General features: G+C 49.2%; 1 protein-coding gene across 7 annotated transcripts in view; it reads left to right on the top strand.

Annotated features, from left to right (window-relative positions):
- The window catches only part of Vgll4 (vestigial-like family member 4), a 113,590-nt gene that overhangs the window by 74,807 nt on the left and 18,226 nt on the right, over positions 1–20,557 (top strand). For 4 of the 7 annotated variants that reach the window (XM_087656901.1, NM_001394032.1, NM_001394033.1 and 1 more), the window contains 1 exon segment: positions 9,003–9,192. In XM_087656901.1, coding sequence (XP_087513027.1) covers positions 9,032–9,192 — 161 coding nt within the window. In that variant the 5' untranslated portion in view covers positions 9,003–9,031. 7 annotated transcript variants of the gene reach the window in all.

Below are 20,557 nucleotides of genomic sequence, written 5' to 3'. Positions count from 1 at the left end.
AAATGTATGCACGGTCAGCTGTAACTCTGACATCTGACATGTAGGATCATATGTAATTCGCTTCTGCACAGCAAAAAATGTGCAGAGTGAAGGGGCAGTGGCAGAATAAGGGAGAAGGGGTGTATTTGCCAGCTATCCACCAGACAGGAGATTAGTACCTAGAATTGCCATCAAACCCCCAGAACTCCAATCAGTAAATGGGCCAGTGAAACTGAACACATAGTTCTTAAAAGAAGAAACACAAGTGGCTAATAAACACATTTAAGCACCTTCAGCACTGTTACAGAAATGTGAATTAGAACTACTGTGAGATTTCATCTTATCCTAGTCAGGATGGCTAAAGCCAAGAAAATAAATGACAACAAATGCTGGAGACGATACAAGGGGAAAGGAACCGTATGCTGGTGAGAGTATAAACCACTGTAACTACTATGGAAATCAGGGTAGAGATTTCCCAAGAAATTAAAAATAGAACTGCTATATGATTCAGATATATTGCCCCTGAGCATATATCAAACTACTCTTAAGTCCCATTGCAGTTATGTTCACACATTCTTGCTTATTGCTGCTCTATTCACAGTGGCTGGGAAATGGGGCCAGTCTAGAGTGCACCAGTAGATGAATGGATATAGGACACGTGGAGCATATGTGTGGTAGAATTTTTATTCAACAGTAGAAAGAAAGAAGTCTGCAGACCTGGATAGATGGAAATGACTTTAAATGAAGTAACTGATTCAGAAAAATCAATTCTGCGTGTTTTCTCTCACATGATGCTAGACTTGTGTGTGTGTGTGTGTGTGTGTGTGTGTGTGTGTTTGTTATGATTGTTGTTGTTGTAAGTATAGTCAACATTATAAAGGAAACTATGGGGGGGGTTGGAGAGGGAAAGAGACTGGCATTGGTGGGATTGGATACAAGAGGGGAGATGACATCATTGAATAGGATTCCCAAGAGATTCTGGGGTCCCAAAGTCCCTTCCAAAGGCATGTTCTCTACTGATCTGCAGAGGCCCTTTTAGGCTTGCTTGTCAATGTCCTACCTCTCAACATTATGCTACTGGGGGACAATCTTTCAACCTTGAACCTTTGGAGGCCAACCTCAGTTGATCTGTGTATTTCTGAACCTCTGGGTTTACACCACCCTTGTCTCAGATGTGAGGAATTCCCTACAAAGCCAGGTAGTTGACCCCAGGTCTGTTGCCCTAGTCTGACTGTACAGAATCACTTAGAGTACTCATTGTCCCCTTCTTCTGGTCACGGTGTCCCTGGCCTTTTCTGTTAGTTGGGAGAAGCAGCCCACAGAGCAGGAAGTGAGTGTAGTCAGTAGGCTCTTTGGTGACATACTCTTGTCCTCGAAGTGGCACTGTGTCAGCTGAGAGTACCATGGACTCCCTGCTCTGGCCAGGGAAGCTTTCTTCAAGTTCTCAGATTCTCATGGTAAATGAAGAAAGGGAGGCTCGAGGGATGACAGGACCGCTGTGAGCACACTTTCCATTTCAGAGCCTACTTTGTACATGTCCCTGTCACTGGGTTGGATGAATGAGAAGCCTAGTGCCTCCCAGAGGCAACCTGTCCACTCACTGGAGTGAAGCTCAGTTAGGTGCTATTTGGCGAGTCAGTGTCCCATCCCAGGACGCTGGAGGGAGGGCAGTTTGGTTTTCTAGTCTCTCCATTCCCACGATTCTCTGTTTTCCCCCAGTGGTCAGTGATGGACTTGAAGTTGCCACCCTCTCAGGACCTGCGAGCCTATCTTAGATGCTAGCCAGCGTGTTGCAGAGGCTGTGTGGCTGTGTGTGGCAGGGGCGTGTGCTGGTCAGCTTTGGGGCATTCCACGGAAACAATTAGAGAAGGCTATCATGTTTCCTTTACCTGACCCTTCTGTCTGAGCTTCATCCTGACCCTTAGAAGCTGGCCCTGGTGTGGAAGAGGTCCAAGCAAGGCCTTGCTGCTTACATTCACTCACTGTCACTTTCTAAACACTGGGAAATGGAGTCTGATTCCAGAACCTTCTGCAGATAGTTTTTTACATAGTTCCCTTCCTCTTCCTTCCCCTCCTCTTCTTCCTCCTCTTCCTTTTTCTCTTCCCCCTCCTTTTCCTCCTTTTCTCCCCTCCTTTTCTTCCTCCTCCTCCTCCTCAACAGTATGTTACCAGTTCGGATATGTAATCGGTTCTAGATAGTAAAGGTTCCTGATGAGCTCAGAGCCTCCTCCATTGAGGAGGGCTCAGTGTACTGATATCGATGGGGCCTGAGCCACCCTTGTCTTGTTGGCACTTGTGGGCCATGGCAGGACAAGTGACACATTGGACCTCTGCCAAATGTTCAAGTGGACACACCAAGCCCGTATGGCTTCTCGAGTACAGAGTAGGCTTGTTCACTCTACGGCACCATTCTCCTGAGGACTCTCTGAGAAGGGAGAGGAGAACCCAGGGGAGAGGATGCTAGCTAAGTGAGGGTCGGAGAGCAGGGTTGCCAGCACGTGTTGGGTATTTTGAATCCCAGTTAAGATTTATGAATCCCAGAGTCATGCTTTAGGGCTTGACGCCAGCTTTGTAAACTGTGGATTGTAACCCCGTATAGGGTTGACCCCATGAATGTGGAATTGAGGATGGGGGCAGGAAAACTTAGCAACCATTAAAGGTTTCTGCAAGCATGGTGAATCTGAGGTGTCTCTGGCCACGCCTACCTGCGTCTCACCGTTGACTTCACTGAGCCTTGTTCTGAGCATGAGTGGGTATTTCCCATAACACCTTGGCTCAGGTTGGAGATGACTTTGTTAGGATCTTCAGGTTTCTTACTGAATCAAGTTTTCTGCTCTTTTGGAAACTAATTGTGGAAAACAGAAAGTCTCAGTGTCTTCCCATCATCATTCCTCAGCATGAGTGACTCGGCTACAGAAATGGCTCCATGTTGGGGGTGTGTCCTGCTCTGTCCCCCAGAGGACCAGAGTTCGAGTCTCATCAGGAATATCAGGTGGCCCACAACCATCTAAAGGTCCAGTCACAGAGTGTTCAATAGCCTTTCTGGCCTCCATGGGCCTCCATGCACAGGTGCACAGACATACATGAAGGTAAAACACCTACACACACAAAATAAAAATAAATATTTCTAAAAGAATTCCTTGTCTCTTTGCTTTGCATTGTTTTGGTTTTGAAAACTGCTTGAATTACTGTCTTGAGTCAGTCTCTCTCTCTCTCTCTCTCTCTCTCTCTCTCTCTCTCTCTCTCTCTCTCTCTCTCGGTTTTTCGAGACAGGGTTTCTCTGTGTAGCCCCTGGCTGCCCTGAACTTGCTCTGTAGACCAGTCAGTCTTTGAACTCACAGACATATGCCTGCTTCTGCCCCTGGGGTGCTGGTATTAAAGACATGTGCCACCACACTCAGCTTTATTGATTCAAATCAAAACCCCTGATTTAAATTTCTTATAAAATAATTCAATAAAATTTGGCTTGGGATTAGGACAGAATTCCTAGCACTTTCATTAATGGCTCTAAACAAATGTACCCTTTTCCATCTTGTCCTGTGTATTAACAGCGTTAATCCTGAGACAGCGTTCTCAGCTCAGAAAGATTATAAAATGAAAATATTGATTAGTTCTCATAGGTGTCGAATATTTAGTCGAGGTTTATTAAATTTAAATGGGATGTATATCCATATCATTTGTACACAGTCTATTTTCATCTTTAATAAATGGTAGAATTATATGTATACCAAAGAATTGTTCTGTAACAGATTTCTTAATGATTATTAAGTATTTTATTTTTATACTTAACTTATACATGGTTATACTTGGCTAATACAGAAGTTTCTTGGGCCAAAAGGGTTTGCAAATGAAACGTTTTAAACTCTCTGATGCTGTAGAAGTGGTTACATCACTAACCACTCCTGTAGAGGCCGAGTTGTGTTCCCAGCACCCAGGCCAGGGACCTCATGACCCCCTGTACCTCCAGCTCCAGGGAATCTGATGGCCTTCTCTGGCCTCCACAGGCCTCTGCACACACTTGGCACTCACTCATGTTCACATGCACACATGCACACTCACACAAATCAAAATAGACCTTACAAAGCAGGCGAGCGCTGCCCTCGACAGCCTTTCCTGTTGGAGTTACGTGGGGCAGCTCCCTTTGTGGCACGGTGATGGCGTGACTGGGAGCCTCTTGGTGGCAGTTCACCCAAGCTGGGCATTGTGAACTTCTGTAGTCACTGGTACAAGCTGTAGTCTGAGGGAGAGGGAAGCGTTTTTGCTGTCACTTCTGGGGCTACAACTGCTTTTACACAGTATGGACTTGTGGCCCTGTCTCGTGGCAGTGTCTGGGTACGGTAGTAGCTTGGTAGTCAACATATTTTAGTGCCTTTTGATATTCAGATTAACCAACCCCCAGGGCTTCAAACCGGCATTCGCACAGTGGATGTTGATTAAGAATCATATGGATGGGGCTTTTTTTTTTTTTCTTTTACACTGCTGATGCTCTTTGTGTGTTTCTGACTGCGTACCATACCACGCAGTGTCTGCAGGAGGCAGAAGGGGACATCGCATCTCTTGGAGCTGGAGTTCTAAGGTGGGTGTGAGCCCCCCAACATGGGTGTTGGGAACTGAACTGTAGAAGCGTAGGAGGTGCTCCTAACCATCTCTTCTTCCCCTCGTTGAGAGTAAACAAAATCAGACACTGTTGTCCTTTAGCCTTTGTGGAATTATAGGTACTTAAAAGCAGGTAAGACTGTGGATGTTGTCTGGTCCTCGTGTACCAGGTGTGCACCGTGGGGCTAGGTCACACTTGGAGCTTCTCTATCATTGTCTTCTGAATGGAGTCTGAGTGTACCCCCACACCTGCAGACAGCCAGAGAGTCTGTTCTCAGCCACTGGCGTCCCCTGAGCCCTCGGGCCTCCATGCTTCCTGGGCTCTGTGCATCTGGGTTGAGTACAGTGGGTGTCTCTGTGCTTTGCCTGGTCTGCTGTCTTTTCAGCCACTCGTTCTGTTCCTCCTGGCTCTGGCAGTCTCAAAGTGGCCTCGGCTCAGCCAGGCCACCGGGTTTTCCAGGAGAGGCTCAGGAGATCTGCTTGAAGTTGTATTCAAATGCTGCCTGTGTCAGTCTCTCAGTTCCCCTGTGGCCTTGCTAATGGCCTTCCCCTGTTGCTATCTGAAGGCTATATAGGTAGTGGTTCTCCTGTCTCAACGGAGCACTGCAACCAAGCCCTGCCCAGGGCTGGACTCTGCATGGCCACACTGACCTTGCTGGCTAGACAGGCTCTGTTTGGCTGAGTTCATCCTCCTGGTTCTAAGACTTGGCTTTGAACACTGGACTGGTGGTCTGAACAGCAGGTGAAAGGTGCTTTTTGTTATAGCCAGAGGGCTGGTCACTGAGCAGTAGAAGTGTGGGCCAGACTTGTGCTGTGGCAGACAACGTTACATCTTTTATCTCTACGGGCTTGGTCCTGTTCACTGAGTTGCCCAACAGCCCTTCTTTAGAAAACAAAAAGTGACCCAGAACCGGACGGCCACAGCTGAACTGCTCAGAAGTGTCTGATTTCTTTGCACCTTCTCCCCAGCTATTCATCTCCGTGCTGGAGACCAATAATTTAAAAGAAAATAAACGTGCCTCAGCCGCCTGGGCCCCCACCCCACACAGCCCTGGGCCTATGAGAGGGTTGTGCAATGTCGCAGGGCAGATATCGTACTGGGGTGTCTTCCCTCCCACCGAGACAGTGACGTCAGCCTGGTCACCACGGCTGTGGTCAGACAGGAGACATTGCCAGTGCAGCCGAGTGGCTGGCGTAGGAAGCGGTGGTTTGATGTTTTGACTTTAGGTTCAAACATGGTGGAGGGCGCGTGGGTGACGGGAAGGAGAACAAGAAGCTGTGGGGCGGGTTGAACGTTTGTCGTTGAAGGCTAGCGTGGCAGGCTGCGGCGGCAAACTTCTGTAGTCCCAGCGTGCAGAGGCTATGGCAGGCAGAAGATGGGTTTGAGGCCATCCTGGGCCACACAGTGAGACCCCATCTCAACCAGCAAGCAAGGAGGCGAATACATGCTTCTATTTTGAAAGTTAAGTTCTGTGTTTTGTTGACTGTAAAAGGCGAGAAAGGAGCAGCTGGCTGGTAGCAAGTCTGGCTATCATCACTGTGTTTAGAAAGTGAAGTCTTAGAATCCTCCACGTGCAGGATTTCAGAGGCGGTGGTGTGCTGGTCTCCCCCATCCGCAAGTTCCAACGTGACTTTGGCATTGATTGCACACGTGTGACATCATAGCTTCATCGTCCCCCCCCCCCCCCCCCATGCCCTGCACATGTGCGTATGTGCATTTGGTGCTGGGGCTGGTGCCCAAGGCCCTCTGTGCCTGCCCTAGGGCAGTGTTTGGCCTCCAGCTTTTCCTTTCTATTAATTTTTTCCTTAAATATATGCTAATACTTCTGACATCCTAGGCCAAGAGAAAGTCTTGCTTATTTGTAATTGATGTTTACCAAGCGCTTCTGTCCTGCAATGCTGCTATGAGTGTAAGTAGCAGGTATAGAGCATGTGTCTGGAGTTTTCTTCAGTAACAGTGCTAGTGACAGAACTCAGGTATGTCCTAGGAAGGTGGATGCTGTGCCCCGAGACCCTGCTGAAATCATTCCAACCTTGCTCTGCCACATACAAGAGTGTAGCAAACAGGCTTTAAAGTATAAGCATTCGACGGCTTCCCTTGGGATGGGGATGAGTAGAGGGTATCAAGGACCAAACCTGGTCACCACTGAGGATTGTTGCCCGCCCTTTAGTCCTGTGTTAGGGAGGTGTTTGACTGGCAGAGGACATACTTCCTCTCTGCAGCTCACCTGAACAAGCCATTCCCTTCACCCTAGTCATGTGCGTAAGGAGACTTCAGGAGTGCTCAGAGGTGCCCTGTGCTACATGGGGCTCACACCCTCATCCACAAGCGACTCTGCAGGCCCTTCAGAGTCCTTTGTCCCCACTCCACTCCTGGAAAATCTCCTGTGGACTTTTCTTCCTCTGCGCTAGCCTCACCGAAGCTCGGCTACTCTTTGCATGTGAACTTCAAATGGAGGAAGCACCATCATTGTTGCTTTCTGCGATGGCCTGGGGGTATGGAGTGGAGGGTTTCCTCCGTCAAGCATGCGCAGTGTAGCCACTGAGTAACTGGCTTCTTTGTGGGTACCTTCCCAAGTAATGGGGCTTGTGGGTGGTTTCTGTTCTGGGGCTGAGCCGCCCCATAGCTGCTGTCCTGAATGACGGCTCCTATTTTGGACCCCTTGGAACTTGTTGCTGTGGTGATTGTTTCCATAGCAATGTCTGTTGCCCCAGCAGGCAGCTGATGAAATGGCTCCTGAAACTCTGGGGTCCATGCTGAGCCCGTGTCCTCCCAACTCCGTGACTCCTGCCAGGAGTGTTGGGAAACCCTGGGCACACAGTGTATGGTGTAGGCTGTTTTTACGTGGGTTGGTCTGCAGGGGTAGTGACTTCCTGACTTCCTCAGGCTTCATGGAGTTCTTCCTCTGCTCACAGAGTCTTAAAGAGGCATCTCTGCTCTGTAGAGGAGGAAGTCCAAGAAACAGGGCTGGGAGAGGAACAAGAGGCCAGGGAGGGAAGAAATCTTACACCTTCTCAAGGTCTGAGGATGAACACTGCTTAACCAAAGGTTAGCGGAAAGGAAGCCAAGCCCTATCCAAGTCAGCCAGCGGCTGTGACTGTGGCAGGCCAGTACAGGAGCCATGCTGAGCTACTCCATGCTGTATAGAAAGTTCCAGTGTGCCCTGTGGCCAGAAGCCGTACGAGAAATCCCGCTGGGGTGTATTACAGGTCGCTGTATATTTGCGAGTTTATATCTTGCTGTCTAAACTGGCAGGGTTTTTATTTTTCCTGGTGGATACCCAGAAGGTCTTTCCCTCCCTCCTTCCCACTAACAAAATCACATTTGTTGCCTGTATGTGAAGCTGACGCCTGTTTGACGGCCGCTGGGCATCAATGATGATCTGAAGGGAAGCAAGTGGTCACAAAGGTGGCTTTTCTTGGGTACCGCAGTGCCTCACATGGAATTGACTTCATGCTAATATGACTCTTAATTGTGACCGGTGGAAATGAGATTGGTCAGGCCCCAGAAGCCAGTGAGCAACTGCCCAACAGAGGTCTTTCTCTGTTTGAGTTAGCTCCCTTAGGACTTAGAATGTTGGGAGTTTTCACTCGAAGTAATTATAACTCCTGTTATAAGTTTTAGAAGATACAAACTCCTTAGTGTTTGAAAGGTCAGTACTGTCTTGACTTACAAGCAGGTACAAATTTGTCTCTCAGCTCAACACCCCTGACAACAGCCCAAAATGTCAGACTTGACTGTCCAAGCAGATCTGTGTCACAGCCCTTGCGAGCACCTAACTGTGAAACATTTTCAGAGTTGCAGCTTGGGACTGGAGAGGTGGCTCAGTGGTTAAGAGCACTTGCTGCTCTTCCAGAGAGCCTGGTTTCCGTTCGCAGCGTCCATGTTGGGTAGCTCACAACTGCCTGTAACTCCAGCTCCAGGGGATCCAACAATTCTTCTGGCCTCCATGGGCATTGTGTACACACACACACACACACACACACACACACACACACACACACTTCAAAAAATGTAATAAAAACAGCAACGTCAGCACGTCAGCAGTAGTTTCGTGCGCTTTCTTATAAAGGCATGGGGTTGAACTCCTGAGAATCGAAGCGTCCTCCGAGTTTTAACTTCCCTTTGGGGACTGCTCACGATCAGTTTTCCTCTCTCTGCTGTTTATAGCAACTTTTCGTTTTAAACTCTACCCTAAAGAGCTAGTGCTGGCAAACCTTGTTGATGTCAGATGTCCCCTGCTTGGCAGTGGCTGCATGCCCAGACCATGTTCTGAGAATGGCAGGCTGCCTGCTGTATTGCCAAAACTTTCCACAGAGAGTTTTGCAAGGGGCCGGGCGGAGTGCCAGGGAGCCAGGGGGACTGCAGAGACCACAATGGTGCCCTCCTCCCACCTGGTGATAACATTTTAATTCTCTTTGCATAGGTGAAGCTTCCCTCAGGGGAGAACCCAGAATGCAGACCCTCCCGGTGGCCTCAGCTCTTAGCAGCCACCGCACAGGTCCGCCTCCCATCAGCCCCAGCAAGAGGAAATTCAGCCTGGAACACGGGGACAAGGACTTGGACTGTGAAAATGACCACGTCTCCAAGATGAGCCGAATCTTCAGCCCCCATTTGTAAGTTCGACCCTCTTAGGGATTTTGCTTGCTCTGGGCTGGGCTGTGTTTTCACCTTTCACCTTTCACCTTTCACCTTTCTGCCTATCATCACATCATTATGATTTCGTGAGTTATTGATGGAAGACATTGTTTATAAAAGATAGGTGGTGTTTATATGCCAGAAAAGTGTCGAGCTGACTTTAATGACTGGTGCAGAGATGAAATCTTATTTCCTCCCAATTCCAACAACCTCTCACGCTGGAGGGCAGCAGCCCTTAAGGTGAGCTATGGGTACTGTTTGGAAAACTTGGCTTTTACTTGCCAGTTTCCTCTGCTGGCCATTATGCAAATTGATACTGGGTGTCTGAGTACCCGAGGGAAGGTTGTTGCATGGGTGCCCAGTATTGCACGGTGTTGTGACCTGCAACTGGAGGTAGCCTGGAGACGTGGTGAGAAGGCCCCCTGGGTAACAGAGAACCGGGCGGATCCTTGTAGATTGCATGCCCCAGTGTCTTCCTGTCTCTCGTTGTCTTCTTCTTTAAAAAACAAAACAAAAACCCCTCTTTTCTTTCTTTTACTTTTTTAAAAGGTTTTATTTATTTTTATGTGCGTTGGTGTGTTGCCTGCGTGTATGTCGATATGAGGGTCCCAGAGTCACTGGAACTGGGTTACAGGTAGTTGTGAGTCACCATGTGGGCGCTAGAGATCGAGCCCAGGTCTTCTGGAAGAGCAGTGCTCTTAACTGCCTAGCCTTCTCTCCAGCCTAGCCCTTAAACCCATTTTCAACATGAAGAGGCTCTAGCTGGAGTTCTCTGAATCTGTGACATGGTCTGGCTGGCTAAGGCAGTGAATGCAACATCGAGTTTTCAGGACTTGGTGTCTGGGCTGTGGCAGTTCTGTAGCCAGCCCATGTCCCCGTGTGTAAATGAATGGCGTGTAATCACTGGACTTGCTGCCCAGACAGGGCTCACTGGTGCCGGCAGCAGCAGGTGCAGTGCAGGGCCCCTCCTGCAGTCTGTGCTCTGCAGCTGGAGGCGGCCCTGGCCTCTGCTGCCTCAGCCCGCGTCCTCACATGCCAATCTGCCTGCTCCGTTGTGTTCAGTCATAAGACACTGACAGAGGTATTTATCCTCAAATAAATCACTGTAGTGTTAGTCAGAGGCTGAGCCTGCAGTCTGGTGCCTGGAATTTGCTATGCTCAGGAATCCAGCAGCGGAGGCTGCGCAGAACAGCACCCTCTCTCTCTCACTGCCTGGGAGGGACTCAGAGGGCGCTCCTCGCTGAGAGGTCTGGCGTCCATGCTTGTATTACTCTCCCAACTTTCCCAAACCCGAATAAGAGACTTTGACTCTTTGTTTTCTTTTTTACAAGGGAGGGGACGGGAAGACGAGGCAGCCTCGTGACTGTGTAGACTGGGATTGTGCTTTAGTTGAAGCCCTCCTTCTGTGGCTTACCAGCTGTGAGGGGTAGGCCTGGTGTCCTTCTGTCAGATGGCAGCGACTGGGCTAGCAGACTGAGAACCTCAGACTTAAAACAAGTAAATACTTAGGCGGCAGAAGCTACTGTTTTATCATTAATAACCTCGTTGTGCAGATATTGGCTGCGACGACCGCAGAAAACAAGAGTGTGTTGCGTGTTTGAGAATGTGTGTGTCTTAGGCTGGGTGCCCCGTCTCAGACGCCACCTTCTTCTGCCCACGGGGCAGTGCGTGTGTCTTCTGCTTAGACTGTTGTTAGGGTTTAGTGCAGTGCCTGGTATCCAGCTTTATTTGTCTTTTGGGGCTGGATCTTAGGTGACCCACACTGGCCTTGAACTTACTAGGTAGCCTTGGCTAGCCTTGAACTCTGATTCTCCTGCCTCTGCCTTCCCAACTTGGGGTTATAGAAGGTCACCACCACACCCGTCTGGGGTTAACAAAGTTAGAGTGTTAAAACAGCTGAAAAATAATTTTATAACTTCTTGGCGATTGCAGACAAGAGCTTGAAATACTGGTCTATGCTGACACTAAAGGTCTTTGAGCCTATAGGATGGTGAGAGGCACTTTCATGGCAGCGTCGTAGCCCCCAGCACTGTGGAAATGAGAGAAGAATGGTCAGATATGGTGTGCAGCTCCCAATTAGCATCATTGTGCAAAGTTTGAGGGAAAATAGAAAGTGTGCCCTCACTCTGCCAGACTCTCTGGGCTCCCAACGGGTAGGTGTCTTTCCCCATTTTTTTTTATCATAGTAAAAAAACACATATAAATTCTGTGTGCATGTTCATGTATGTGCATGAAGGTGCACATATGTGTAGGTATGTGTGTAGGTATGTCCAAAGATGGACACTAGGTGTTTTCTCAGTCTTGTTCACTCACTTGTTGGTCCTTGGCATGTATGTTGTTTGACTTGCAAATGTGTCTTGTTTGAGGTGTGGCGTGACTCTTCCTTTTCATTCCGAGGCTAAGAGAACAATAAGGTTACTATCTATGGGGTCAGAAGTGATCCTCGAGTATTTGTATCTCGAAAGAGAATTGGAGGTGATTTCGTACGTGTGTGTTTTGGCTTTCTAGAATTTGCTAATGGTGTGTAAACGAAATTCGTCTTGTCTGCTTTATTATTAAGAGGATTGCACTGGTGCTGAGGAGGGCATGTTGTTGAAATAAAGTTTGAGCCACTAGCAAAGAGTGTCTTGAAGATGTGGTTCTCTGCCCCTGTGGCTGTGGCGTGACGCTGTCCAGTGCAGGTCGAGCCAGTGAGTGGTTCTGAAGTACAGTGGGAGCTGCGGGGGAGAACGGGGGTGGGGGGCATCCCTCGGGATTCCTCTAGTGCTTGGTCCTGGTCACCCGACTCAGTTCAACCCAGCTAATTTTCTAGCCAGATTGGTGACAGGGGAAGATAATTACTTCTGAAGAAATGTGCTAAGAACGTGGATGTCGGGGAGTTGGGCTGGTTGGGGCAGGATTACTACCGCGGAGAGGTCAGTGAGTGGCTTTGGTGCAGGCTGTCCTGGGGTATGTGTGTCCACTTTTCTTTTTGCCTATTCACACAGCCCCATGAGTTCTATTTCATCCAGCCTCTCGGCTGTTCCACAGCCCCTCCTTTTTCTCCTAGCCTCATGGCCACTGTCACTGGAAGCCCTGCTTCCTTGGCAAGTGTCACATGGTGATTTACTCTTACTAGGGGTGGGGGATCTCTCCAGTCTTCTGATACAATGTACACTAGCCACAGCCTGGGCTACAAACTCCACAAGAGAGAAAATTTGGGGACTGGGGATGTGACTTAGTGGCAGAGCATTTGATACATTTGTTTCAGTCCCTAGCTCCAGGACTTTAAAGGTTAAATTAAGAAAAATTGAGAGTTGCACGTCCTCAGTGGCCCTAGCTACATTTTAAACTCAGGAGCCACCATGGCCAGCAGTGTTTATTGTGGCAGCCAGCACTAGAGCGCGGCCGTCCTCTTAGGGATCCCAGCCCAGCAGTGTATTTCTAGACACTTGCCATTAAAAGGCCCTGAGTTCCTGTCCATCCGGCACTGCCATTCTGTCCCTGCCCAGTCCTACAGTGTGCACTCCAGATGCTCTGCTCATAAGTGCCAGTCTGAGGAAAACCCTAAGAAGAGGTTTGGTGTGCTTGTGGGTCTCTCTTCATGCTCTTGTGACTCCATACATTCTTGCCCCTCCCCCATCAGTATGGTTTCAATTATCTGCTGTTGTTTGCATTGAATTCTAGATTTTTTTCCTCACCTTTGTTGACTTTATATTATCTTGTTTGTTTTGTATTTTGTATTTTGTGTTTTGAGATAGGGTTTCTCTGGGTAGCCCTGGCTATCCTAGAACTCATTCTATAGACCAGGCTGGCCTCAAACTGAGAGATCCACCTGCCTCTGCCTCCCAAGTGCTGGGATTAAAAGCGTGCGTTACTATCCCACCACCCCACTTTATCTCTAAGATGTTAACCTGCTTGCAGCAGAAACCCTCTTAGAAAGCATCTCTATCCTCTGTGAGCCACCGGCCTTTCAAAAGCAACTCACTTTCCTTTTCCCTACACTGAGCCACAGCTTTTCAGCTCATATGGGCATTGGCAGCAGGTCACCGTGGTGACCCTTCACACCAGCTCCATGTTTGTGTTCACAGCTGTATAGCAGTCCAGGCCCACACACTCCTGAGTTCACTGCTAGTCCTCCTGTGTATGACCCTTAAGGTAAGCCCCAGCAGTTACAGAGGAATGCCGCCTGGAAGGCTCTGTAGTAGTTCCTGTAGGCTTTGCAGTGGGGCTGTGCTAAGCCTCTGGCTTTGGGAAGGGTTTTGGCTGACCAGGCAGTGCTGAGCAGTAAGCAATGCTGGGTTCAGCTGTACCAGGATGTACAGGTGAACGTGGGCATTACCACCTGGGAGTTAGCCACCTGGGAGGGCAGGAGTGTTTATGGAGTGCTTACCCAGGGCTAGTTCTGTGTTAGACACCCAGAATATTCCACCTCAACAGTAGACATGACCTTTTTTCACCATAGGTTGACCCACTCTCCTGCCTTCCTGCCTGCCAGCTTATTTGAGTTGATTTTTGTTTGTTTTGTTTGTCTGTTTGTTTTAAAGAAGCATACATGGAGGGGACAGGAGAGATGGCTCAGTGGTTAAGAGCACTGACTGCTCTTCCAGAGGTCCTGAGTTCAAATCCCAGCACCCACATAGTGGCTCATGACTATTTGTAATGGGATACTGGTGTGCATGAAGACAGAATACACACACACACACACACACACACACACACACACACACCCATTCTGATGACTTGCACATGGCTGGCACACACTGACAGTGACTTCTGTGTTGGGTTCTGTGACACCTCTGTGCAAGTGTGCTTCAGTGGGATTCCCTTTTGATCACCAGGATATCTGTGAAATAGCCACCCTAGCCTCTGAGCAGGCAAACCCCAGGGGCTCCTACTGGAGTCAATGCCACGTTGAGCCCCTTGTCATTCCTACGAGCTGCTGTCCTGGTGTGCAGTCTGCCCTCCATGTTCTTATGACCAGCTGACCTTTCCCCACTTCTGACTTAGGCAGATCTGGTGGGGCACTTTGTACCGCGTGGGCCTTTTTTCTCTTTTTCTATCTTCTTCCCTTAGGGATCCACTGGGTGTTTACTCTTCTCTCCGTGGGGTGAGTGAACCCCAAACTGAGACTCTGTTGCTGTGTGAGAAGGTTGGAGAAAGTGTTTGAAGGGTCAGGCATTTGATGGGAGAAGTGGATCACTGGCTAGGATGGGGTTCATGGCTCCCTGTGGGTTTGTTCACTGGGGCAGGGGATCTAGCAGTGCCTACCCTCTGCTTCACAGAGCCTATAGTTCTGATTGTCCCACAAAGGCTCACTGTGCACCCTGACTTGTTCCCTGAGGCGACCCTGCTTCTTGTTCCCTGAGTCCCTTTGGTCCCAGTGTGTGCTACCAACAGGCTTTTCCCCAAGAGCCAAGGGAACAATCCTGTGTCTCATTAAAATCGAACTCAGAGGAGATCGAGCAGTTGGGTACATGTTGCTTCCTTAACTCAGCTGCTGAGACTGGAAGCCAAGGAGCCATCAGGGGGCAGCTGGTCTGCTGAGGTGCTCTGTAGAGGATGTGGATGTCCTGTCACTCAGCATGATGGCCACTGCTAGAGAAGGCTTCTTTCTCTGTGTCAGCAGCCATTGAGTGTATTGTACGCCAGCTGGGCATGCCCTTGTCCTGGTCTCTTATTCTGGGGTGTCGGCGTTCTTGTTCTCCCCCTTTCAAGACAGCAGCATGGGACCTCTGTGACTCTGGGGCCTCTGGCTGGTGACAGCTGGGACAGGCTTTCCTACCTTCCATCCCAGCAATGCCTTACAGTGGTACCTGTGGCGCACCTGAGTCTTAGTTCTGTCCCGAGACTTTATTGTTGCCCCTTTTGGACAGATTGAAGTTTCAGGACAATTAAAATGTAATTGCTGGTACTTTGAGAGGTGACAACTGCTTGTGATGGCCCCACCCACAATGGCCGGCCCCTCCCATATCAGTCACTAATTAAGAACATGTCCTACAGGCTTGCCTTATGGAGGCATTTTTCTCAATTAGAGTTCCCTCTTCTCAGATGGCTCTAGGTTGTGTCAAGTTGACATAAAGCTATCCAGCACACCCTCCTCCTCCCCCTCCTCCTCCCCCTTCTTCTTCTTTTCTTTTCTTTTCTTTTTTTTTTTTTTTTTTTTTTTTGAGGCAGAGTCTCTCCCTGAACCTGGAGCTCACCAGTAATACCAGTATCCCTGGTGTTTAAGGGACTATTTTACAGCTGAGATCTTAGTGTCCCCCGCCACACACACACACACACACACACACACACACACACACACACACACACACACCCGAAACTCAGAAGCCAAGATGCTAAGTTGGGATCTTTTCTTCTTTCTCACTTGCATGTGTGTGACTTGCAAAACAGAAATTAGAAGAGAGCCTGCGTCCTTAAAAAAAAAAAAATGCTTCTTGATAGAGAAGTGTGAGCTGGGGCTGGTTTGCCTGAGGTTAACTGTGCCTTAGTGAGAGCTGGGAACCGGCCTGAGCTGTGCTACTTACAGTTGAGTTTTCATAGAGACCTGAGTGGTTGTGACCACGCCCCTGTGGACGGCCTTTGCTAATGAAGTGCGGTACCTTTAAGTAAAGGTCACAGGCCTGACCTGGGCTGTGTGGGTTTCTTGTTTGTGAGGCTGGAGGCATTTTCTCATTTTCACAGTTGAGCTGAAAACAAAGGCCGCCTTATCCTAGCAGGGAGCTGCTCTCGGAGAGCTGACGTCAGCCTTTTCCCAGCAGGCATCGTCTCTGCCTTAAGAGTCTCTGCAGAGAGCTGCTCAGGCAGGTCACCATCTTGCTCCTGGCATTTTTCTGGCTGAATAACGAATAACACATGAAATGAAGAAATGCCAAGGGTGTCAGGAGCCAGGGGACAGAACAAAAGCACTGCCAACCAAGTCCATTCTAGGCTGTGTGGGGACTAGCCAGCTTTGAGGCTGTAGTCTGTCCTGGGGGTTACAGAAGTGGGCCAGCTCTTTGGGGAAGGGGGACTTACCAGGAGCTGCTGGAAGGCATGCAGGGTCATACTCTAAAGGGACGAAGTGAAATCAGAAAAGCAGGAGCGACACAAGTCAGAGGTATTTATTCAGAATTAGAAGTTCCCCTCCCCAGGCCCCAAGGCAGTCAGCTGGGGACACAGATCACGGCTGCTTGGAATACAGACGTTAATCTGGGCATGGCCTGGTTTATAGAACTCTCCTTACTGGGACACAACGCCAGCTTGTCCTGAAGTAAAGTGTTGTTCTCGTAGGTCCCTGAAAGATCCAACTGAGGCAAGAGGAGAGATAAAGAAACTGTGGAGGGCGTGGCCAGGGTGTGTGGAGAGGCAACTCCTCTCCTCTGAGATCTCCCCACTCGCTGGGCCTCACCAGGCAGGAGGAGGCTGGTGGCGCTCTGGTGTTGACCAGGGCACTTGTCTCCTGCTTTGCTGTATTGTTCGGTTGAAGCACTTTTTATTTTTATTATATTTCACGGTGTCTCCTGAGCATACTCATAGAGCTTAAAACGCCCCTGGGGTCCGGTGACAGAGAGGAACCTGCCCCAGGAGGACCTCAATTCCGGATCCTCAGCTCCTGGCTGGCTCAGCTTTTCGTTGCTCCCCTTGAAGAGACCCAAGATGGCACTAGGATGCCAGGCATAGTGGTGTGTGCCTGTCACCCCAGGACTTGGGAAGCTGAAGCAGGGAGTCGGAGAGTCCCTGGCCAACCTGGGCTACATAGCAATAGTCTCCAGCCAAAGAAGGGAGGGTGGGACGATAATGGATCACACAGGAACAATTTCAGCACTGGGTATTACGGGAGTCTATAGGCTCTCACTGGGTCACCTGAGGAGAAGCAAGTTCAGGGGTTCAATCATTGCTGAGGGTGTCTGTTATTGGGGCTACTGTATCGATACATGGAGGAATGCCAATGCACTTTTCCAGGTTCTGTGTCAGACACGGTTTTTGGCCCAGAGTTTCTCCAAGGGAAAGAACTTTGGGGGCTGTGGTAGTCTGACTTGTGATCCTTCAAAATTCACGTGTTGAAGCCCCTCTCCTCCAGTATGACGGTCTATGGGGCTGATGTGGTTAGATGAGGTCAGAAGGGTGAGCCCCGTTCAGGTGGGGTTAATGCCCTGGTAAGAAGAGACCATAGCACACTGTTCCTTCTTTCTGTATGAGGACTCAGAAGAGGACTTCGGGCTTCGATGAGTTGCTAACAATGCTGTTCACTGGTCCTCCAGGGACTGCCGTTAGATCTGTTGTTGATTGACCATGGAGCATAGCACCTCTCAGAGACATGGCCCGACATAATGAACAGCTGATTTCAGAATTCCATTGTAAACTTTCAGACCCTCAAAGCCTAACTTTCAAAGTGAAGTGACGGGGTTGGGGATTTAGCTCAGTGGTAGAGCGCTTGCCTAGGAAGCGCAAGGCCCTGGGTTTGGTCCCCAGCTCCGGGGGGGGGGGGGGGGGAGGGAAAAAAAAACAAAAAAAACAAAGTGAAGTGACTGGGTAATTCCCTGATATAAAGGCAGCAGAAGGGGAAACAGGAGATAACGACTCTTGAGAACTAATCCACTTCCCTGAGAACTACCACAGTCTCTGGAGAAGGAAATCAAATCTTCTTCAGGACCACCATGTCATAGCTAGTTTTGGAGTCTGGCGACAGATAGTGTCTACGTGTGGCATCTATTGTTATCTTTGTGCTTCCAGGCTCTCTCCTTCTTGTTGCATTGATCCTATAAGTGATGCCATGCAGACTGGGGCTCACATTGCCACTGTACATGGGAGAGTCTCATTGCTTAGGTATGGTGACAGCTGGCCAGTCACACAGATCTGCCTCCCTTTGTATGTGCACCCCATGTAGGAATTTCTCCATGTGACACTCCTCCATATTCAGCACTGACAGAGCTTTCTACTTACCTCAAAAGTCACCTCCTGTCTCCTGCCCCATCCCCACATTGTACTCACTGTGTGTGTTGTGCTGACATTGTCTGCTGATTCTTTGCCGTGTTGGCATTGGCCTGGGTCACCCTGTAGACCCCACCCCCATGTAAACCTCATTTCTGGGTCAGGTTTCTGAAGTATTTGTCTCTGTGGCTCTTGGTCAGCTATGGGAAATTACTGTGCAGATCCGAGTCCCCAGGCTATAGCCTGCCTCAGGGTCTCACTTGGCCTTACTTGAGGACTCCTGAGCTATTCAGAAGCCCCTCGTCCAGAGATGGCAAGTTAGCAGTCTTCACTGGACACTGTGAAACTTGAGGTAACTGTGCTTCTCTCTGCCCACTTCTGATTGTTCGCCTACACCAGGCTGGGCCTTGTTCAGTCAATAGCTGTGTACCTAGTGCATTGTCACATAATCCTTGGGCCTAGGTCATTCTTGGAATAAGAATGGGACAAGAAAAGAGACCTTGAAGCTCTCTTCCTTTTGGTGGAGTTGAATTTTAATCCCACCACTCAGAGGCAGAGGCAGGCAGATCTTTGTGAGTTCAAGGCCAGCCTGGTTTACATAGCTAGTTAGGTACTGTCTTAGGTAGCATTGCCTAGGGTCCCTCCTGTGTTCTGCAGCCATGATGCTCATTTCCATACCAGAACGGAGTCAATTACAACTCCCCTGTCTCCCCTCTTCCCTGTACCCCATCTTCCAGAACAGAAATCCCTGGGTCCCCTTGGACTTGTGACAGCCCCTCATTCAGCCTGCGTCATGGACCTGCTCGGTATCAAGCATCCTTATCCTGGAGTTGACTCTGGTTTCTGTGTGAATAAAATGCCTTTTTTTTGTCATCCTTCTGTTTATCTTTCTTTTTTTTCTGCTACTGGCACCAGGCCTGGTAGGTGTGAGGTGTGTGGGAACCAGGGATTGAGTATGGTGGAGTGAGGAGTGCTGGTGTGGTCCAGGAGTCACAGACCAGCAACACAATCAGACATCTGAGATAAAAAGAAGGGAAAGGCCTGTACATGTGGCTGGAGAGATGACTTGGTCATTAAGAGCTTTGACTATCTTTCTAGAGGACCGGGGTTCAATTCTCAGACCATGTGACACTCCCTTTCTGGCCTCTCTGCATGGTATACATACATGTGGTTTATATACATGCATGAATACTACATACATGCAGGCAAGCACTCATACACATTAATATTTTTTAATCTTAAAAAAAAAAAGTAGACACTCTCATCTTGGGAAAACCAGCAGGTCTGCACTCACAGGTCCTTCATACTCGACACCAACCCCTCCCTCAGGACTCCACTTTCCAGTAGATTCACTGTGTTCATTTATTTGAATGGCAGCTCAGGACCAGTGTCAGCCACTGCTTACCTTCCTACCCTCCTGCTTTGGGTCATGCTTGGTCATGTGTTTCTAGGCAGAGCTGCAAGTGATGAATACTGGACCCTCCGAGCCACCAGGAGCTGCCCCTTCACTCCTGCCCCTCGGTGAGCCAAGCTGAGCTTGGCCGATAGGTCTTCTCCAGAGCCTGTGTGTGCAATACCACTGGGTCTGTCCATGGGCTGTGTCTGTCCCCTTGACTTCAGAATAAAAGCCACACTCCTTCTATGACCTTCAAGGATGGAGGAGCCCATTTCGGCAAACTGCCTTCCCAGTAAGCACCTCCCTGGACTTTCATGGAAACGCTGTGGTTAAATTTTAAAAGAATTCACGGAAAGCTCCTTCGTCCCTCACTTCCAGGCCAGCTAAGCATGCGTGTGACAAGCAACTCTGACACAAGTCAGGGCCAGTACACAGGGTGGCTGTGATCCCCTTTGTGACCTCCACCCTTTGAACCCATTGTCTATGACATCTTAATGCGGTCATTTTCTGCTCTTACCTGGGCTGGCTCTGGTGGTGGTATCCTTGAGGACTCCTGGCAGAGAGATCTCCATACATTCCACAGCCTCAACTTAAAATCAGGTTGTTCTAGTCTGTCTGTCCAGCATTTACCCTTCCCACCCATCCCCATGTCCCCACCTGTGACACTCTATATTCTGAAGAGCGTTTACCCTGTGACTCGCCAAGGACTGAGCAGGCTGTGACACCTTCCTGTGCCTCTCAGCTGGTAACCGCCCCTCGACCCCAGCCCTTTTGTTTACTACCCACGCAGATGGTGGTCAGCCCTCAAGCAGCTGGGTGGGACTCGTGGCTTCTTTTCTCTTAGTGCTCTAAATATGCTTTTTCTTAAGTTTATTCATTTTTTGTAATTGAAGTTTTTGGGGAAGGATGCAGTCAGAAACATGTTGCTTCAGAGATTTTTATATAGGAGAGCTGGTCTAGAAAGGGTTTGGTGGTAGGTTTTGGTGCTAAGGGACCCAGGAATTGTCCTGGAGGGTCAGTGCCCATGAACTCTCCGACTGAACCAATAGCAG

This window comes from Rattus norvegicus, chromosome 4, assembly GCF_021556685.1.
Source record: "Rattus norvegicus strain SHRSP/BbbUtx chromosome 4, alternate assembly SHRSP_T2T, whole genome shotgun sequence".
NCBI lineage: Eukaryota > Metazoa > Chordata > Mammalia > Rodentia > Muridae > Rattus > Rattus norvegicus.
Note: the sequence above shows the minus strand (reverse complement) of the source record. Positions and strands in the feature narration are given on the sequence as shown.